The sequence below is a fragment of the Dendroctonus ponderosae genome, unplaced genomic scaffold, assembly GCF_020466585.1.
Source record: "Dendroctonus ponderosae isolate FM_Combo_2020 unplaced genomic scaffold, Dpon_F_20191213v2 Dpon_F_20191213_73, whole genome shotgun sequence".
Classification (NCBI taxonomy): Eukaryota; Metazoa; Arthropoda; class Insecta; order Coleoptera; family Curculionidae; genus Dendroctonus; species Dendroctonus ponderosae.
Window position 1 is genome coordinate 25009 of NW_026018946.1, and position 22542 is coordinate 47550.

The 22542-nt window shown below is 35.1% G+C and overlaps 1 protein-coding gene and 2 long non-coding RNA genes across 4 annotated transcripts; 2 read left to right on the forward strand and 1 right to left on the reverse strand.

The window, feature by feature from the left end:
• Positions 1-218: 218 nt before the first annotated feature.
• Positions 219-22465, reverse strand: LOC125505264 (eIF-2-alpha kinase activator GCN1-like). Of its 2 annotated transcripts, none has more exons than XM_048668743.1 (33): positions 22360-22465; positions 22197-22299; positions 20030-20225; positions 19481-19667; positions 19251-19403; positions 18908-19160; positions 18674-18852; positions 16665-16862; positions 16287-16608; positions 14053-14570; positions 13530-13913; positions 12611-13193; positions 11729-12008; positions 11459-11663; positions 11119-11352; positions 10860-11054; positions 10230-10476; positions 9937-10173; positions 8278-8457; positions 7736-8191; positions 7200-7518; positions 7006-7136; positions 6754-6946; positions 6078-6408; positions 5755-5997; positions 5359-5628; positions 4931-5126; positions 4543-4694; positions 3359-3552; positions 1386-1597; positions 876-1129; positions 602-823; positions 219-497 (listed from the first exon to the last, which is right to left on the reverse strand). In XM_048668743.1, the coding sequence occupies exons 1-33, from the start codon at positions 22372-22374 to the stop codon at positions 369-371; spliced, it is 7971 nt and encodes a 2656-aa protein (XP_048524700.1). In that variant the 5' UTR covers positions 22375-22465; the 3' UTR covers positions 219-368. The 2 variants fall into 2 exon arrangements, with proteins under 2 accessions (XP_048524700.1, XP_048524699.1); XM_048668742.1 differs by having other exon boundaries at positions 20030-20246.
• LOC125505267 lies at positions 17351-17960 on the forward strand. The gene is made up of 2 exons (XR_007282045.1): positions 17351-17684; positions 17747-17960. It is a non-coding gene; the product is annotated as an uncharacterized LOC125505267 (long non-coding RNA).
• On the forward strand, positions 21817-22324 carry LOC125505268. The gene is made up of 2 exons (XR_007282046.1): positions 21817-21924; positions 22015-22324. It is a non-coding gene; the product is annotated as an uncharacterized LOC125505268 (long non-coding RNA).
• Positions 22466-22542: the final 77 nt, after the last annotated feature.

The following is a 22542-nucleotide window of genomic DNA, read 5'->3' on the forward strand; positions in this document are numbered from 1 at the left end:
AATCAATACTTCGGGAAATTCTCTAATTTCTCTTATTTGGCACATAATTCCAGATTTTGAAAATTACGATGTTTTTTCCCAGTTCTGCGCAATTTATGCGATTGAACTTTTGTTTCAATTAATATTTACCTGCTGTAAATCGAGCAAATAGGGATAGTCAACTTGGGTGTTTCGTTAAGTCTAAACATTTGCTTTGCTTTGCTATTCAATACTACAAGTTGGGACGTTATATGTATATTTCTAGTCAACTTAATACACTTGAGGATATATTTTAAAATGATGATACTGATATTGCTTGAACAGCATGATGTTCCCTTAATATTCAACTGGACTCGAAGTTTGTATCATGACTTACAAGTGTCCAATGATCAAGTCAGTAATGTGTCATCTATATCCTCGTCTTTGCCCTCTGGTTGATGTAACATTTTCTTAAGCACTTTGTTTACAACATCTGATAATGATTCGCGGGCACCAATATCCAACGAATTTGACATTTTCTGAAAATTAGTATAATTTAGTTCTCACAATATGAAATTTACAAACATTCATCTATTGCAATTTTATTTTCCCGACTTTCACTGTTTAAAAAATAAGTACTTACAAGAAACACGGAGTCTCCATTCTTAAGCTTCAAAATAGCAATAAGAGCTATTTCGGAGTTAGCTTTCACGTATACGTTTTTTTCCTTTGTCCCATTTACCAGTGTTGGCAAAACCAATCTAAGAAAATCTGAAGTAAACTTCTCTGTAGGGATGATTTTCGCTAAATGGAATAATACTCTGGCAAGTAACTGCTTCACTTCATTGTTCGTGTTATTCATGGTCTAAAAGTGAAACCAATATTATAAAAGTCAACGATGTTTGAAGATTTCCTACCCTAACAAATGCAACTAAAACATTATTTGGAATGGCTTCACCATTGGAAATGATGTATTCAAGTAGGTAACCGCAAGATCGTATAGCGCTTTGGGTTATACTAACGACCTGCGATTGGAATTGGCTCAACAATACTTGACTTAATTTCATTTTGTACTGTTCATCCCACAGTCTTTCTGGAGCTTCTTTCAGTGCTACTGTTAGTGCGAATCCTCGACCTTCTCGCAATGTCATATTTGCACTTGCGTCGTCATCTGAAGATTAGCGAAATATTAAAAATGTATAAGTCACTTTGAGCAAATATAGAACAGACAAATCAAAACGACTAGTAACACAGTATTCATTCAATGCAAAAATATTTTGCACATAGTTCGAAAACCTGAGAAAACATATAAATGTTTGTTGTTGCAATTCAACAAGTAGTTGCATACTTTCTGAAATATCCTTCAAAGTAAATCTGGATCACGGTGATTCCTGCAGGTAGAACTGGAATTGATTCAATCGACTTACTCAATAAATGCTCTGATAGCGTAGCATCCAACTGCTCCGGTGATAAGTACTTGCAAATGGCCCCTAAACAACCAGCTGCACATTTTCTAACATTTTCCTCTGATTGTCCTAGATTTGTTAATAAAGTCGCGTGGATCTGCTTTTTGATTGGTTCGGACATTTTATCTCCCGCTGGAGTTATTATGCCTCTCAGAGCGTGTAAGGTTGTTTCTCTGTAATGTTAAAGAAACATGCTTAAGAAAAATAATGATATTGAAAAAAGTTTAAGGATTTAATAGCTCAATAAAACAAAAGTTACAGAGCCATATTTGCCCTAACTTTGAAACTGGAAAAATTCTTATTGCTCGATTCTATTTCAAGTGTTATCCAGTCCAATTTTTCTTCTGTCAGTAAGTGGTTTTGCAAAAATTTTGTGTTTCATATAAAATTTCTGCAGGGTGGGAAATAGAATAATGTAAACTTGCTCAGTTGACATGCTCCCAGTTGCACAAAAAATATGTTTATGGATTTCCACACCAAAATAAATAATCTACTTAAAACGCCTTTTGAATTTTTCGTCTCTCTTGTACTTACAGTTGTTCAAAAAATCATCTTTTTACGGTGATAATATTTTCTCCGGTGGAACTTTCAAAATATAAGGCTCATGTTGGAGCTAAAACTTCATACTCGACTGAAGATCAAAATTCAATAAACAGGGCATTAAAAGTGATGCATATCAGAACTGCAGAACAGAAAGTCTCGGATTGTGGCAGACCTTCAATTATAGTGAACATTACTTTCAAACAATCCGTTTAATGATGCAACTCTGCATATCGGATTTACGACTTAGGTCGACTATGAAGCTTTAGATTGAACATTAGCTTGCTATTTTGAAAATCTTGCCAATAAAATGTTATTACTGAAAGACCAAAAAGTTGAATTTTTAAGCTCACTCTGTTGGTAAAAGATATAGAGGTCTATTTTTATGCCATTTATCTTGAAATCCGAAGAAAGTAATTTTTTTTTCAAATTCGGAGCATGTCGATTTTTCCGAATTTACGAACTGATTACTTCAAACGATTTTGTTTCTGTTTGAAGCATTATCTAGTCGAATTCTATTTCTGTCCGTCCGAGTCTTTGCAAGAATTTAGTACTTCAGTTTAGTAACAGATAAAGTTTCTAGAGGGGGAAAAATGAAAAAAAAAATGTAAAATTTCGGAAAGTTCCGCATGCTCCTAGTTGGACAAAAGAAATATATTTTTTGGATCTGATCACCGAAAGTACAAAGAACAGCTATAAAGCTCAAAGCGGGTTTTTAATTTTTAGGCCATATTTCATAGGGTCTGGTCTCAAAAATAAACCCTTTGGTCTTGCAGCGATAACTTTTCTGGTCTGGGTCCGATTTTTACAATCTAGAGCTCATGTTGAAGCTAAAACTAAGACAAGAATTCAGTTCACTTTAAAAAAATTCGTTAATTTATGCAACCCGGCAATTGATTTTTTTGAAAGTTCACTGTGAAGTTTAAGCTTTCTTAGGTTTCAAAAATGGACTAAAGAGAAAAAATGTATCACTGCAAGATCGACATTTTTTGAAACCAGTCTATGTTTTTAGTTCCAAAGTTTTATTTGCCACCTTGGGGAAACTTTATCTAAATCACTAATTTTTTTGCAAAAATACGCTCTAACCGGAAAAGAATTGCACTAAATAAAACCTCAATCAGAAATAGAATCGCTTGCAGCAATCAGAATTTACCCAGTGTGGGACTAAATTTATGATTCGGACACTCACAAGTTTGGAACAAAAATATTGTTACCCTCCAGGTCAATACTTTTACAGGTAAAAAAGTATTTATCGGTTCTTCCACCCAGCGACACTTCATTTAAATTTAACAATTTAGAGCGAATTATAACGAATGCAAGTAAACTATGCCGAAAAAAATTCTCGAAACCTTTTCTAGTAATTAATTTATTGATAAAAATATTCTTTTACTTACTTGACAGCTGCGTCTTCATTATTTTTAATGCTATTATGTAGCTCTGTAAAAAGGGGGTCAGCCCTTTGATGAATAGGAATTAGTTCTCCAAGGGCGGCTGCAGACTTTAGCCTTACTGTTCGGCTCGGATCGTTGAGCGCTTTTAAAAATGTAGTTTGCAACTGCGGTAAGAACTGTTTCAGCATTGATCCAACCTAAAATATAATTTTATCCGTAAATGTTTGATATAAAATATGAATAACAATCGCATGTTCAAATAATTAGCTATTCATTCAATTAACGTCCACACAGAGAAAAACCACATGAATAATCCCATGAGACTAAACTGTGTTAACTTTGAATCATCAAGTTTATTCAAACAATAGGTGCCTTTACACTTACGCTCTTATAGTGTGTGATTGGAGCGCCCCGTTCCAGTGGCACACTAAAGAACGCTAGTTGAACGAAAAACACTGGCGAACGCGAAAGTTGCACGTTGAATCCTGCAGGCTTTGCGTTGCGGTAACGAAGTGCAAACTTTTGCACACATTTTTTGTACCTCCTGCTTTTCGTGCGGGATTTTACCGTGTGATATCAGAGTGGTCTCAAATTTCTGGTATTTTGCTTAGAAACAAATAATTGGTGAGACTAAATCCAACTTTTGAAAGTTTCAGAACCCATACAAAGATCATTTTTAAAGTGGTCAGGATAGTATTGTCGCAATTCATTTATTAATAACATATGCCCATATTTATTACGATCTTTCCTCTCGATTTTGTCACCCAGATTCTCTTTTTTTCTCATCCATCAAATTCATATACACATCTAGACACAGAGCCTTTTCATTTGTTAGTCTAATTTTGTCCATTTTGAGCCAAAACTGTGGTGTATTCTTTTAGAAATTCTAAAACTTCACGAGCCATGCAGTTCAGGCACGATATCTGCCAATTTTGCATTTGTTCTCAGAAGCTTATCAACTCACATGCACGGAACGTGGGAAAAGAGTTGGTGATTAGAACGTTCCAATTCTAGTGACACGCTCTTGGATCGCCACGACTTTCGCCAAGTTTTGAACGCGATCTTGTCGATTCTGATCCGAGCGATAAGAGCGTAAGTGTGAAGGCAACTAATGTGTTTATACCTTCAAATTCAAATAATGCAGAAATCGGTAATTTTTTAACGATAGAGTATTTAGGGATACCAACCTTAGATAATAACGTAGCTAACGTTTCTAAAACAGCAGTCTTTACGTTTGCACCGAACCTATCGCCCAAGATTCGAATGAGTGGTCCAGTTATAGCAACGACACTTGGTTGAAGTGCCGTAGAATTTGTTACCCTGATAATTTCTCCCAAACCTACAAAGCAAAAACGTTTTTAAAAGTCATCGTATAAAAACCGACAAAGCACAACAAACCAAGTAAATAATTTTACTTGAATTTAATTCTGATTAAACATTTCAAAGCATTAAGGAAATAATGCAGTGTAAACTTTCAGCAACTGGTTATAACGTTCTGAGAAAACAAATAATTAACTGATATAATGTGAAACTGAATTTTGATCAGATATACAGCAAAACTCATATATTATCTACCTTGTGCTGCTGCATCTTTTTCATCGCCATCACCATTGAGAATTGCTTCCCGAAAAATGGGCAAAATAGGTACAATTCCTTTTGGCAAACAGAAGCCAGGCAGTAGATCTGATATGCCTTTCAGATCGGACATGGCATATCGCACAGCTTGTCGAACGTCTGATACATAAGCAGCTTGTTGTTTTGGTTCCAACGTCTGAAAAAAAATTACAATTTAATTTGAGGATTCGTTTCAAATCAGTAGTTTGTGTTGATATAAAAAAGTGTAATTGACGTGAGTTATCAATATTACTTTCGCAAAAAACCTGCAATTAAATAAAATGTTTCCTTTGGAAAATTACCATATGAGAGAACACTTGATTGGCGTTTTAATTAGGTAAAATAAACATTTTTAAAACACTTGCACATCTTACATTTACAACACTTACCTTGGTGACTGCGTTCAAAGCTTCCCAAGCTCTTTGCAAAACGTCTCTATCATTATCAGTCATCAAGAAAATTAAACCTCTAAGTAGCTGAGGTACATGGGCTGCATATTGAGCTTTGGAATTGGCACAGAAAGCGCACAACAAGGTAGCTGCTGCTCTTCTTTGATCGGCATCTTCCGTTTTAGTGTTCTGCAGCATGGTGTCTATAACCGTACGAATGCCTACATCATCAACCACTGAAAGAATCACAGCTTGGCAATATTCTAGTTCCTAAAAAATGAAAAAAAACTTATATTTAAGCCATTTAGATCATTTCCCACTTTATAGCCACATTAAGTATTTTCTCCCGAATGGGAACTGTAAAACAGGGAATATAAAAATACATTTTTTTCTTACTTGTGCCTCTTCCGGGGTACCCTTCGAAGTGGCTAGCGCCTTCTGCAAAGCTGGTAAAATCCTCGGCAAATACTTGTTCAATGCTTCCCCAGCAACGGAAGCCAGTATGGATAGGGCTTTAGTATTAGCCGGAGGTGCCGTCAACTGTGGTACCAAATAGGGCAAAACTACCCTGGATTTTATGGCCATCACTTGTCTTAAACCATCAAGTGTACATTCCACTACTGCTGGATCGTCATCGTTCTAAAAGAAGCAAAGTACGCAAGATGGTAAGTCGATGTATGAGTGCCTCATCAAGTTTATGAGAAAGCTTCGATACTTACCAGTTGACTCAAAAGATTGGGCAGAATATCGTCCAAAGCTCTAGAGCCCACAGTTGAATGCAAACTATCGAAAGTTTTCGCTGCTGCCTGCCGAACTTCCGGCAGAGGATCGCATAGAGCACGCCTAACTGTAGGCACTAGTGAATTGACAAATGTATACACCATGTCCTTTGAAGTAGAAGCCATTATTTCTGACAAACCGATGCAAACACCTTGCCGTTGATCTGCCCGCTCAGATTCCAAGCCTTCTTCGAGAATGGGAATTATTTCCGGTAAAACTCTTTCGCCTAATTTTCTGACTAAGTCTCCCAATGTTCTCGCCGCTACTTGCCTAATAAAATAAAAATCTTGACGCCAGTACCATTTGGATGGATTACCGTCAATAATATGCTTCTGTAGCATGAAAGCAACGTTAATTCCAGTTCTTAATAAAATTATTTAAATACTATATTGACTACTAATATGATTGAGGACATACATGTGGCTACAACAAAATGAGGTAGTTTTGTATATTCATATTATTTTAAACAGAAATTGATGCTCATCAAAGTATGAAAAACGAAAAAGATGCTTTGTCATTTGTTGAAAACAAAAACAATAAAGATATATATCTAAACAACAATCTGCATCTCGAATTGCAGCAAACCTAAAATGATTCGCATATTTAACAACTTACCGCTTATCGTAACTGTCACTTGCCAAACAGCCTAGTAACAAATTGAATAAAGTAGGCAAAATTTCCTTGAGTGTTCTGGGAGTGTTCGTAACTACGACCTTCCAAACGTGCAGGGCAGCTTGTCGCACCATCAGAGCTACGTCTGACCTGCCCATATATAAACCAGCCAATACTCGATTTCGTGTTTCTCGACCTTAAAAGAATAATGAACTATTTGGAATATGATCGGAAATTTTCTATATGAAAATGTACCTAAGGCGTTGATAATAGCCAAGTGAGACTGTTCAGTTCCAAAATTATCATCCTCACTTGCGGTTTCTGTGCTCATTTTACCAGTTACTCCCGATATGCGGTACAAAAGATCCCCTAGCAGTTGCACCGAACTGGAAAACAAAATTATGTCAAATTAGAAAAAGCCAAAATACTTTTCAATAATTAATTCTAACCTGTAGCGAATTCTCCAATTCTCATCAAACAGCCCCTTTTCCAGTTCAGGTAAGAGCAATAAAATTGCAGACTCTGCATATAGATTGACGATTCTTTGGCCAGCTTTTAAAGCTGTTTCCCGAACGTACTCGTTTTCATCTGCCAACGCTTTGAGTATGGGATTTATTATTTGACCGATGTATTGGGTAAATTCGGGAGTGAAAACACTGGGCATATAAATGAACATCATAATGTAGCCGTCTTTTACGTGAGGAGCAATATCGGTTCTTTCTGCCGTGTTGATTATATCCGGCATCAACTTGTGCAGCTTTTCAACACCTAAAAATATAGAAAATATGGAGATACTCTTTACACTTGTCAAGCTCAACTTAGGGAACTCAAAATATATTTAAACATAGATACATTAAATTTCCCAGATGTAGATAAATGTAACATTTCCTTTCCCCATAAACTTGAGAAAAAAGGCCCCGATATAGTGATTCATTCATAGATGGAAACCCTGACAAAGAGCAGCCTAAAATATCTAAAACCTTACCCAGTCCACCTACTACTTCCGACAATCCTTGAGCTGCTCCAGATCTATCTACTGAGCTTGACTCCGATGTGAGCGTTTTCATGAGCCATGGCAGTAAATCCTCAAAAGTAGTTTCTCCCATTCCCCGCACCATCGCTCCTAAAGCTCTAGCGCTTACTGATCTCACCTCTGGAACCGGATCAAGCAGAGAAGTCTTTAAGCCTGGTATAATAGTCGGCAAATAAGGCATCAGATCCTTCTGATCGGTGAGAGAGTACATATTTCCGATGATTTGTGCAGCCATTTTGCGTGTTTCGGTAGATCGGTCCATAAATGCCCGCTGAACAACCGGCATTATTAAAGCCAGAGATGGTGCATCAATGAAATGCACGAACTTGGTATCTAACAATGTTTGCAGACACACTGATGTTTTATTTGATGGATCTTGAAGGGCTCTTAGGAGGACCGGAACAATAGCTTAAAAAATACGACGATGGTTTGCGCTTCAAATTGATAAATTTAGATGCAACAATATATTAATTGCTATTGATCTAGTTGCTTACCCTGAATCTCAGGATTCCTAATGACGGAGCCAATAACTTTAAGAGCCTTTGCACCAGACTCCTGAACTTTCATGTGCGAATCACTGAGAACTTCTATGAGTTTCGGTACTATACTGGGAAGACAAGAAGATAATTGCTTTGGGGCACAAAATGCCATGGTACCAAGAAGATCTACAGAGCCTAAAATTACATAAAAAAATATACATAATTGTTAATGTGTCGATAATACATAATAACCCAACTGTAATTGTTGTAAATCGCTGAAAGAGAGTAAGAACTGAGATTGTAAGATGGGAGTATCTACTTTGTATAATTCAAATCTGCACAAATTAAATGCATCATTAATTTGTAGTTTAATGTTCAATTTTATCCGTATTGTTAGAACACAGATTAACAGTCGCATGTTATGAGTAAAATTGCCGCCTGGAGAGCCAAAAATCAAGAGATTACAAAAACCGGTATTGCTTCTAAGAAATAACAGCGGAAATTGAAACAGGAATTACACAATGGTGCTAAAAGGTGATGAAAAATGGGACCACAAAACCCTGTCGCTAAAACTAAGGCAACCTAACTCAGTCCTAAAGTGAATAATTCTGGAGATACATGAGTGCAAATGGTTCAGGTGCTTGTGTTGTTTGAGTCCCTACAAATTTGATGTTGCATTTTACTTTAAAGAACACTTCAAATTAAGCACTTTCAGTGAAAACATTTCCTTGTAGGTCCATAAATTAAGCCAAAAAAGGCACACAAAGTTTGAGGAAAATCACCATTTTCGGGCTAAATTTCGAGCGAAGTTATTGAAAAATTTTCCTTGGATACTTAGCATGTAGATTTATTTAATTTGGGTCGGTTAAGATTATTTAAGTCTTTTCGGGTCATTAACTTTTCATTTTTGTACATTTTTTTAGTTTCATTTAAAAAATATCTTAAATCCTGCTAACACAAACTAACTCAAAATTAACCGAAAGCAAAAATAGGTGGCAACGTTGCATTGTGTTTTGAGCCGCAAGCTGCTCAAATTTTTGCGAAAAACACAATATTATGCATCTTAGCGACAAATTGGAGTTATGAATTGCTGATACCTAAAACCAGTGATGCCATACTAGAAATTAAAAAAAAAAATTTTCTTGGAAGGAATTATTAATATATCGGACTACAGAAGGCTAACAAGTAGAAAGGAACCACAATTTGTTTTAAGAAATCTCAATTAATTAAGAATCTCCTTTTCTTTTTTAGATGCCTTTTAATTTCCCGGAAATTATTTTTACTGGGATATAAAAATCAATACACCTGCAGTGAGTGTGATTTGCAACTACCTCCTCTACTTATGAACTTTTTCAAATACCTATTTAAATTAAATTTTATTTCGTTATATTCTGCAACGTTTTGAAAACAACGACGTGTTTGTGACGAAATGATTAAGTGAAACATTTTTTTTCCTTGGGCATTCGGTCTGGGTAGTGATGAGAAAAAGGAAAGTGTATCGGTCAAGAAACTTCACTTATGAAACGATTAACGGTTAATCGTTTGACCTGCACTTATCAACCGACAATATAATAAGTAATATAAGTAATATCAATTACTAGAAAAATCATTTATAAGGCAGCAATCTGTTAAATAGAGACATAGCTACCGGGAAACATATCTAGCTGTTTTTACCAGTTTTTGTTCTCCAAGAATCCTCTTCTAAAGCCTCGAGAAGAGAAGGTAACACTAATTTAACACCATGACCGGATAATTTGCCCATTACCACTCTTGATGTGTCGTGAGCGGCATCCCTAACATATTGGCTGGTGTCGCCAAAACATTGTAACAAGTGCGGCAGAACATGCACAATATAGGGCTCAAACAGTTTACCGAGCATTTGGAAAAGCATTTCAAAGGCAAAAAGAGCACCTAAAAAGTTTATAGTGATTACCGACCCCGTTTAGAAACTATCATTTGGCATTCACCTTCTCGGTGTTTATAGTTCTTTTTATCTTGCACGGCATCGGTGAGCTTGCTCATAATGTCATTTTGCTTCAGTGCCAAAATGCCAAGACCTTTAATGATTCCTGCTAGACCATAAGCGGCTCCTTTTCGTTCCCCATATTTGTCACCCTTTAACAACTGATGAAGTAGTTTATTAATATAGCCTGGGGCTTCATCTCGCACACATGTTGCTAAAGGCGGTAAACAGTTTGCTACTGCTTCTTGAACCTGAAAAATATAATTAGTTGAGGCCAATCTACAGATATTGCGACATAACTAGAAATATATTGACTTGAATAAAGCATTGAATATAACATTTACTTTATCTTAGCTTTAAGATGTAAATAAATTGATATGGTTTTGATGACTTTTTTTTAGCATATTTTGATACATATTAAGGCTCTTTGGTACCATTTTCTATGAAAATATCACATTGAATATGGGTACATTATTATAAAATAGGCTGATTTGTGCACCATAAGTCAACATAGGAACACATTTTTCAAAATAAAAATAATCGAAGAATCAAGTAAAAAACAACGGAAAACGAACGAATACAAACACATGCAATCTAGGCCGTATACTTTCAACTAAATAAAATAAAAACTTACTGTTTGAGATGGTGTCGATAATGCTTGTATCAAGCGAGAAAATATAGGTTTAATTCTAGCATCGTCCTTTTCTAAATGCCTGGCCAAACAACCCATTAGTACTACGACTGCTTGTTTAACCGCATCAAAATTGGCGGACTTTGACGATTTACCCATAAATTCATCAAAGACCGGCCATAAAGTGCCGACCCTCTCCTAAACAACCAGAAGAATAAATTAATCGATTGCACAAACATTAAGAGTCAAGTGGATTTTATACCTTGCCATGTAAGTCGACAATTCTCAATGCTGCATTTAACATCTCTTTTCGCACAGTCTCGCTTCTGTCGCTCAGAGACGAGAAAACGAAGAAATGAATTAAATTGCTAACTACATCTGGAGTAATTAGCGGTGCTAATTCTGCAATTGCCACCGCTACCCCTCTTCTAGGGTCCCACGTATCAACAGCCTTTTCGATTTCTCTTCCAAATTCATCAAGTTTTGCTGGAGTCATCTAACAAAATTAATTGAAAATGTAAATATACGTATTACAAGCTGATCTGATCTTTTCTAATGTATTAGAAGCGATTCCTAGTTTCCGCTTTAAAATTTTACATTACCTTGAGTCTATCGTTGTATAATTTCAACAATGAGTTAATGGTGGGCTGAACTTGATCTCGATCGTTTTCCAATAAGGCTGCAAGAGCTTTGCCAGCCGACGTTTGAACAGATTCTATCGGATGTTCAATGTCAGCCATCAATTCAGTACTGAGCGATGCAGGAAACTCCATTCGGGCTTGAATCCATAATTTCTCAGCCAATATTCTAGAAACATTATGTTGTTTTGTTTATAATGTCCATAACATTATAAAATTAATCAAATGCCTCACCTATTTTCATGAACTTGATCGAATCGCGATATCCAAACTCGCTTATTAAGCCGAAGGGCATACTCATAATCATCCTCAAAAGTAGGCAAAGATGAAACAATGATTAAAAGGGCGCGCAAAGCAGCATCTCTGCCTACATCAACTTTGCTTTGCAACGCCGACAGTAAAACGTCGATTTCGTCCAAAGTAGCCTTAGCGCAACCTGGGTTACCGCTTACGCTATTTGCAATATCAAGCAAGCACGCTTCAGATTGAGCCTGAACTCTTCCTGAACTATTACCTGCAAGATGAAAGTACTAAAATAGCAAATGAATCAAATTTGAAACAATTTTGAGAAGCTTTAGCTTGTTGACTGCACTGTATATGTAGCAGGAAGCGCAAAACTTCCAAATTATTGTCAATAAACAAATTAAGGGCAGAAAGACCGACTGGGTCGATAGCCTTTTTCTGAAGATTATTTATAATATATATAAACAATTTACTCTTTGGAGAATTTACAGAAATTGGAGTTGATCTGTTCTTAACAATTGTAATCATGCATTCTTATTCAAATTTATCATCGGTTTCTTTGAGACATATTTTCTGTACGTTTTTTACGGAGCGCCACTAATTAAATGTACATTTTTATAACGCATATCCTTCTTTTATTTGCATTGATCAAATCTGTACGAATAATTATCAATATATTGCAAATAACTAACAAAGGAGCAGATAATCAAATACTCCTGAAGAAAAGTTTAACGAAAAAACCGCGAGTATACTTTTTTGCATAACAGCGAGATAAATAAACTGTCTTAAGATTTTCAAAATGAATCGCATTCCTGATTATTAGTGTTTCCATTATGAAGAGTTAATAATAATGATAATAAAAGCAATACTTACATATGATATCAACCAATAACAAAAACATTTGTTTGGTAGGCAAATATTTAGGATGATAAATATTCAGATTTCGACCAACGGAAGAACCTCGGACCTTTGCATGTTCGGAAATGAATTGAAGCCCTGTGGTAATGAAGTCTTGATGATCCTTGGCGTAATTCGATGTCAAACTATACTTTACAAATGGAAACGTGTAGCTAAAGGCTGGCGCGGACAAGCAAGCAATCTTTTGATTTTTTTCTTCGGTTTTCTTTGGCACCGTTTTGTCATGAATCAATCCCAACACACGAACCATCATTCTGCTTATAGGCTCCTCTTCCCAATTTGCATCAAGATCACATTGGGGCTTGCACAGTCTGATCGTAATTATACCGATTAATTCTCCTAATATTTTCATGTCAGGTGGAAAGACGGTTTTACTCAGCTCTAGGAACAGTTTGGTTAGATGTGGCGCCGCTAATGGAGACTGTAGATTATGAAGAATCAGCGGCAGCAGGTCTTTGTAATGTAATGATAGTTCCACAGGATTGCCCTTGGCTGCTGCTTTGACCAAAGAAATACTTTTGCTTATAACTTCATTTAACTAGAAATGAAAATAATATGTTATTTTGACTTCAAAGCCTAAAACTATCGAAATGCATTGACAATCTATTATAATTTCAATTATTTTTGCATCGATATAACCGATCAATGATTGTCAAACAGCACTTATATTTCGAGGATTAAACGGGTTTTTGTTGGAACGGCATGTTTAAACAATGTGTGTGTTAAACGTCGATGTACACCATTCTGGCATTAAAGTAAGATATATTTTAACTAAATTATATCTATTCTAGAAGAATGTAACAGATAAATTCAATTTTAACTTTATATCAAAATATACTCAGATTCTTTGCCAAAAAAATTTTTTTTAACATACCTCAGTAAGTTTATTTCTTATTCCTTCCTCCTTAATAGTTTGGTTCTTAATAGCCTCCAACTGCTTAGGAGTGAATTTAACTTTGCCGTCTTTCTTCTTCTTTTTTTCTGCCAACTCTCTTCGTAACTGCATTTCTTCCAGCTGCTCTTTGTAACTATAAGCTTTACTCTCCCTTTTCAAATTCATTTCGTCGTTACTGTCGTCGCCTGGAATTACGCTTTTATCGTACAGCTCTCCATCAGGAGTCAAAAATGTGAAATAATCATCCTTTGTTATTTGGCTTATTCGGGGATCTTGCAGACCTTGTTTCAATTTGCTCAGCAAATCGGGCAGTATTACTTCGGGATTAAGAGACATCAGTGTAGATAAACTATTTTCATAAGTCTAGAATAAAATCTAAATGTAAATAAATCTAAATGTGTTTAATGCATTAGTTAATAACTTGGAAATTTGTCAGCTGGTTATAGTTAGTGATACCATTGTATCAAGTGCATATCAGGGCCGTTTGTGGAGTTAGACTTACCTGGCATTCTTTGTAGTTATCAAGCAACTTTTTCTTTAATTCTGGAGCTCTCTGGGCTACCAACATTTTGGGATTCAATTTTAGGTATTTGGTAATTTTCACCCATAATTTTGGTGTTCTATCAAAAACCAGCGGATAATGACAGGGTAATATGGCGCTAATTACAAGTGAATGAGCATCCCCTGCTGATACACCGACAGCTGAACATAGAGTTGTTATAAATCCTGATAGGGCATGGGCAGTGCTGACAATATTATTATCGCTGTTGTCTTTGGAAAATGAGATTTTATTATTGCTCAACAACACTTCTAATTGTGTTAAAAGGGCAATCTTAATTTGAGTTCCTTTGGAGCCTGCAGATATGGCTTTAACCTTTGATAAGGACTTCAATCGAGTCTCAGCTTTCGGATATAGGGCACAATGGATGATAGCCTTCAAAAGGGGTTCGATTTTGTTACCTATTTTGTTTGGGTACTCAACTAGTAGGTTTATACATAGCTCAGCGACATACGGCAACACTGGAAAATAAACATTTCTATTATTGAAATAAACTGCTCAACAAATTAAACGTTAAACGGTCAATTGTCTCCTATCTTTCGAACTGGATCAATTCTGATTGCTTAGAGCGCTTTGGTTGCTGTTTCAGACGTTATCTACGCCATTTTATTCCCTTCAGTCCGTGCTTTAGCAAAAATTAGTACTCACTTTGATTTATGAATTAGATAAAGGTCTTACAGAGTGGAAAATGAAACAATGCAAACTTTGCGAAAGTTTGGCAGATAAACAAGAAAGGTCCTCCGTAATTTTCGTACAAGTAGACCTCAATTTTCAAAATCAACAATCGTTTACAGCTAAAAAAAGTCGAGCAAGAATCGACTGAACACAAACATTGAATTCTATACACGGTTACCTGAAAAGTGACCCAAACCAAAACTGCCTGCGATTCTGACAAAAGTTAAATTAAATTAAGTTTTCGTTCAAACAAGCCGTTCATTCGGAACGCTGTAGGATGTTTTATACTTGCATAACTGAATATTGTTTAGTGGAGATACCAAGTGGCTCATCTAAAGAATCCCAGATTTCGTGGACAGTTCTGATTTGGGTCGCCTTTATTGCAACGCTGTATATTGAATTGCCGTCTTCAGTCAATTATGTTGATTCAAGAGAAAAATAGTATCATTGTAATACCAAAAAGTTGATTTTTTTAGATCACCCTGTATATAAAAGGTATTCAAAAGCAGAAACATGAAGTAACCGTTTCGTAATATGAGGTCTATTTTTAAGGATTTGGTGTTGCAATTTAAAAAAAAGAAGGTCTTTTGTTTAACTGGGAGCCATACTTTTAGAAATTTTGCATTCTTTCATGTTTTACGCTGCAGAAACCTTGTTTGAGGTATTTAATTTTTGCAAAAACACTAGTTAACAGAAATATAATTCGACTCGATAATGCCTCCAACACAATTTATCCAGTTCCAAAAATAGGGCAAATTTGGCCGTGTGTACGATTTTGTTGACCAGTTTAGTTAGCTAATATGTATACAGTGTGTAACAATGATTTACGTTCACCCACTTTTTTGGTATTAACTCGAATACTACTAAACCAAATGAACTCATCTTTTTAGGAAATATAGTACATATGACCAGTAAACTTGCGATCGAAATGTGATTTAGACAGATTTTCTCCCAAACAAACAATATTTTTTTTCTAATGTATTGATTTTCAGACCGTGTTACGGTCTGAATGATGATTGATGATGATTTAGTTTCACTTGTGAAAATCGTAAATTTATTAAACTTTAAACAATAAAACAACCGCAACAAACAAAAAACCGAAATTATAGGTACAATGCACAATACACAGTACAATAGGTATAAAATAATGTTATCAGTATTTCACACTGGCTGTGAGGGTTGAGCAGTCAAATTCATTTTCTCGTTTTTATTTAATTTTAGTCCATTTTCTCGTTAGCTGTTCTCTACTGTTTTAATCATTTTGACATGCTTAGTTGGGTGCTCTTGGGGATGTTTGCTTGTGTTTTGACGCGTAAGTTCCCGCATTTTTTAACTCGTTTTTTATTTGTTACTATTATTTTGTTGTTTTGTTGTTTTTTAACGGCCCCGATGATTACGTAATTGTTGAAACCGTACACCTACATACATACTTTATTACTAATAACTTGTTTGGCTGAATTGTATCCAGTGTGTACAGACCCACTTCCTCCCCAATTACTTACTGTTTTCACTTGCGTTCTGTAGAAATTTATCAGCAACAAATAATTGTTTGTCCATGTCGAGAACCGTATTCCACATATTTGATAAACCGTTTTCTTTCTCAAGTTTTGCTTTTGATATGCCGATGAGCAATAACGATGCACATAATCCTTCACTAACAGAATTAGGTTGAATGGGCTGTGCAGCAGCTTTTTCAACTGACTTTAGGAGTGTTGGAATTAAGTCTGAAGCTTGTAGCATTGTCTTCAAGTTGAAAGTTTTCAGCATGCATTGAATGTAAGAAATTTTAACTAGTGGAGTAGACGATTTTAACGATGGTCCTTTCTAAAATAACATTTTCACGTCAATTCTTATTCTTCAGTACATCCCATTTGATATACCTTGAATATATCCATTAAGTCTTTGGGAACTTCTTCGCTTATTTTACTAGTCCAGAATGACATCATTTCCAAGGTAAAACATAAAGTTTTCTCGTGACCTTCACTATCCAGCACTTTAATAAAATGTGTCATTGCTTTTGAAATTAGAGCTGGCAGGTTTTCAGCAGCGACGTTATTGTAACTAAAGTTAGCTGCACCCTAAACATAGAAAATATATTAGGGAAATGAAGATAATTGTATAACACGAAACAAAATATTATATATAACACTGTAAAAAATAAATATGCTTGTCATCCACACTGAATATTAGAAACATAACGTTTTAATATTTGTAAAATGCTTAAGGTGTCATTTTCTATACATAAAAGGTGTTTGCAAATATCATACTTTGTAGGGTTTACTATTTTGGACATCCTAATAATGCTTGTTTATATCAAAAATACTCTAACTTTGCTAAGTGAAAGTAAATTTACATCTTATGAGAAGTATATTTTATACTTATGTCATTGTCTTTTAGGACTAAAAATGGATTAACTCGCGCATAAAAATTAGGGAGAAAAACTAATCCTTTGCTCATTGTGGTGTAGATCCCACGTTTCAATTGCAAGCATTACGATACTGTCCCCACCTATTAGACAAGTTGGTGCATGCGAAAAAGGAAGAGTTTATCATGCAAAAACGTTTGGCATTATTTTAGGGTATAGAACAACCTGAAATAGTGAACAGATCCACAGATCTCTCACTTTATTATCTCCACACGGTTTATTGTCCCTTTCTGCCCGAGTGAAAGAAAACAAAGCCACAAAACCAAACAAAACAGAAATTATAATTAGAAAAAATCCACTAGATGCTGACATGCAGTCAAACTATCCAGAAAAAAAAACAGAGCATTACAAAATAGCCGCTCAGCATGGTGTCCTTTTCTAGCACCGATAATCTTTGTACCGTTTAATGCTGCGCCCAACACAAAAGCAACACAATCACGACGGTAAAAAATTTTAAGTGTGGACGTGCTATATGGTAAGTTGGTCCCAATTCATTCAAAATCAGATTTATTTTGAATGAATGATTTTCGACTGCAGATTAAACAGAATTGTTCCACTGTGTGGACGACTGAAAACATGCAGATTTGATTTGTGAGTGGAAACAACTGGAAAGAACGTTCGAGAAAGTCTAAAAATACAACTACCTCGAACGGTATGTTGGCCTTTCCGTGCATTTGGTGTAAATATGGCACTAACTTTATAGAGCCCTGAGGATGACTTAAATATAGTCGTAACGTCAGCAGATGAAAAATAGTGTTTTATTTTTGCCACCATCTATTGACGAAAAACCCACAGACTTAAATAGGCGTGTTACTGATTATGATCACGGTCACTAACTAACCACTTCATTCGATGCAATACTCACTAAAGGCGCGTTTTCGCTTGCCCGCAAAACCCATAAATGCTTTTCGTGAATTAACATGTTGAAAACAAGCACTTTATTATCTCTACACTACACGACAGAAAATGAAAGTCTGCAAATGGTCTTAATCATCACTAAACCCAAAAATCTAATCGAAAAGAACAAAAAAAAATTGCATCGAACGATCTACCAACCGGAGGTCAAGTTTTTCATTGACATGTTCCAAGCCAAACGTTACAATTCTTACAAAGTAATATAATTGCAAAACTTAAAGAAAAAGTAAATAAAAATAAGTCTTGAAATACTAACAAACAAAACCTTCTTTCCTTACGTATGATATCATCCTGTATATAAAAGTGCACATGTTGCTTATTCAAACAGGACACATTATTTAGCACATGTTTGCTCAATACTTTTATTTCAGTCATACTTTGTTTCATCTTACTTAGAAAATTAATTACTTAGAAAATTAGTTTTATTCAACACTACTTTTAATTGTAAAAACTTAATATAACGTTTAATGTGGAAATAAATAAAACAACAATAAACAAGTTAACATTTCTAAATATAAAAAACATGCTTACTAATTTAAATAATATTACCTGTAAGACCCCCATTTTATGTTCAGCCACAGTTAGTTTTCCATTCGAACCATTGTAGACATCAAAGGTTCTCCTCAACAATTCCTCAATTGCTTTCGGCTCACTAATTTTTTCTGCCAAATACTTGCAACCAGCAGCAGAATGTAATCGGGCATTTTCGTCCTTCGAATGCAAATTTGCTGAAAAGTGTATTTTATAATACCAAACAGATTAGGGCTAAGTTCGTCTTCTTACTTATTAAGCTGCTGCCAATTTCCATCGCACAACTGCTCAAATCCAAGTTAACACCCGCCAGCACAAGTCCAACAGTTTCTAAAATACGTTCAGGGTTTCTCAACATTGCCTTTTGAAGTGCAGGCAAAACAAGTCTGTTAAACAAATTCAATTTTACTTCGGCAAGCGTTGGGTAGCATGCTTTGAGAACATTAGCTGGGGGAGGTATTTTGACACTGATGAATACTTTTATAAGTGTTTCTAAACATTTCCCCTAAAAACGATAAGAGAGTAAATATTTAAATAATTTAATATATGCAAAAGATGAATGTATGTACGTATGCAAAAAAAAACATAAACCTACTATACTTTCACTGACAACATCATTGTCTTTATCTGAATGTCTTTTAATCATAACAGCCTGCATAACCGCTACACAGGGGCTCTGGTTCATTAATTTTAGCATAGTAAAACAGGCTGTATCACCTTTAAAATCACCTGGCCAGGAATCGTTCAACTGTAACAATTTTCAATAATTAATAAAATTGACAGATTGTTGTTCACAAAGAATAAGACGAATAACTAATAACTTACCAAATCATATGCTTTCTGGATTGTCTTTCTATCTCCACCAGCAACCACGCAGGTGAGAAAAACCGCCTGCGTTTGCAAAAGGCCACACAGATTATCGTAAATTAACCTTTTCTGGATAATCCACCCATTCTTAAATATAATCGTACTCCATTCAAGAGCACATAAAGCAGTGTGACTCACATTATCACTAAAATAATATTTCATCTGCTATATTGAAACGAAAAAGTTATTGGCCTCCAACCCAATTAATTAATTATTGATGGTGAATATAGCCATTTATAAATTACATTCAAAGGTGTGTCAAAAAACGCATAATTTGAGACTACGGATGATTTGAGAACCGTTAAAGTAAAACAGTTTAAACTATTTCTCGCAAAATATATTTAATGCTTGAATATGTTTGGCGCCATCAGAATCAATCATCAAAAAATCAAGTTGTAATTAATTAAAAAATCAGCCGTTTTACATGATTGTGTCACTAATTCTACCCTATACACTTGATATATTACAATGAAGTTAGTTGCAATAATTAATTGTAAATCAACTTACCTCACTGCTAGTTTCTTAAATTGATCTGCGACGTTTGCTAGCTCTGCTGTAAGCGTTTCTACTGAAAATTCTGGGTATCGAGTAAGCAAAAACTTGACAAAACCTCTTACAAAAGCCCTAGAGGTGTCATCTCTGTACCGATGCAAAGTGATGGGTACAACTTTGCATAATCTTCTAATTAGGTCTTCAGTGATATCTGGAAGAAAGAATCCACGTCCTATAACGATTGTTATAGAACATGATATGGTGATGATGTAACGGTACGATCGATAACAAAACTAAATTAATTGACTCATAGAATCTCACAATTAAATTTGGAAATTTTTAGTATTTTAGACGATACTTTTACTACTTATGTACAGTAATTGGAGTAATTGAATTGAATTGATTGTACAAATTTGTATGATTATGTATGATTATGTATATGATCTATGTTCTAGGACGAGAGACAGACTAGTAAACAATTGATTATACAACTTAATTGTAATAAAATAAGTAAGATTCTAAGTAAGTTTAAATTCAGAAATCTTTGAATGATTCGATTGTAATCGGAACCTCAAGCAGTGGTGAAACTTCCTCTTTCGTCTCTTGTACCGTAATATACTATTATTTTCGTTGTAGAACTACCTATACAGGGTGTCCCGTAAACTGAAGATCAAAACAACACTGCCACATTCTTTGACTCAAAATAAGACAATCGAATCCAACGAACTTGTATCCAAGTATACTATAATATTGTTTCCCAGATATAATTATCAATAAAGTAACTTTATATATGACACAGACATTTTTTTCTGATTCAGTCCTAGAGATAAATGCGAAATTAATCCTGCTCCGTTGGGTTCAAATGTGAAATTAATCAAGTTACAACTTGCTCCGTATTGTGTCTTTCTTACTACAAACATTTATTAATTATGCGAATGCACTGGACAATGATCAGAATTGGTCATTTTCACCCAAAAATATGTGCTATTCCTAATAGTCTATCGAAAATGAAGAACCTTAGTGGTTCAAAAGACGACGATCTGACTTCACTTTTATAAGATAAAAATGTTCCGATATTGATGGTAAAATTTCTTCAAAAAAATTTGCATTTTTTTTTAATATTGGGTGAACGATAAGAACTCGTTCTCAATTTGTTCTTACTTAAGACTCATATTTTGCACAAAAACTATCAGTACTTTGTATTTGGCAGCTGGAATCAACTGATTTTTTTTGAGTTGATGCACTAATTGTTAATTGTTCTTCGACATTTTTGCTTTATTTGTAGAATCTTGTAGCATTCAGTTCTTGGGCAAAATATATATTTGCTGACTCGTGCAGGCTTTTGTCCTTGGTAACTTTTCATTTCCGAAAAACGAGGGTTTCTAGATCTGCCTAGCGCAAACAATTTCATTTTATGAGTCCCAGGGGCGTTTGAACAAGGCATAAATGTAATTCTCTCTTAGCTCATGTTTCTATTTGGGGGTGATGCACTTCAAATTGTGTCAGCAAGTGTCTTTTGATCGAGTAATTTCCAAAAAATGTCACTTTTGTCTGCATTATAGATTTGGTCCAACACCTGCATTTCCCTGACTTTGCTGCGAAGCAGTTTGTTGAATGGCTCCACAGTTCCCTCGTCACGGGATAATTTTTCACCTGTGATGGATGGTTGCCGAATTCCATATCGGATAATAAATTTATCAGGCCACCCAGCACTCGTATTAAAATTTCTGCTATGGTAAAATTTCATTATACAAAAATTGAGCTTTTTTTTGAACCAACATTTTAAAAGTGAATTATCTGTCTCGACCCGCACTGCTCGGATAAACAAATTGTTGTTCAGATTATAGCAAGAGCTCCAAGACGATCGGATTAAGGTTTTACTGTATTGCAGTGAATCAAAGTAACCAATGGTTAAAATGATTACAGTACATTATATCAAAGGAACATATACTATAAAGTAATGAGAATCAACAGCTCTAATACACATCTTTTACACACAGAACAGTACTGGGTGAAACATAAATTTGTTGAAGCTGGCTGACTGAACAACAATCATTGGCCAGTGTCGGCAGCATGAAAATTCCCAACCTTTAAAAGTTACCGGTTGATTAAAAAGCACAGGGATATCTTAATCAAGAAAGGTCTTAAGCGAGAGCATTAATATTTAAAGAGCTATTCGTACCGTGGTTCTTTGCAACATGTATCAAACTATCTATAACCTGTTTTCGCTTTTTCAAGCTGGATGTCTGGATTTTAGTCTCTAAATCCTTTATGACCCGCTCAACCTGCAAATATATTTATGTTAGTTAATACGCTTTTCATTTTAGTGATACATTGTTTAGTACCTCTGCCGATTCCATTCTGTAGTTGTTCAAAAATGTGACTTTTTCTCAGCAATGGTACATTTGTGAATAAAATTGACATTACCGCAAATTCCCGTCATTTTCTACTTCATTTCTTCTTCGTCCAGGTAAAATGTGCTATATATAATTCATTAAATTTTCTATATTGTTGATTTGTCTTTAACT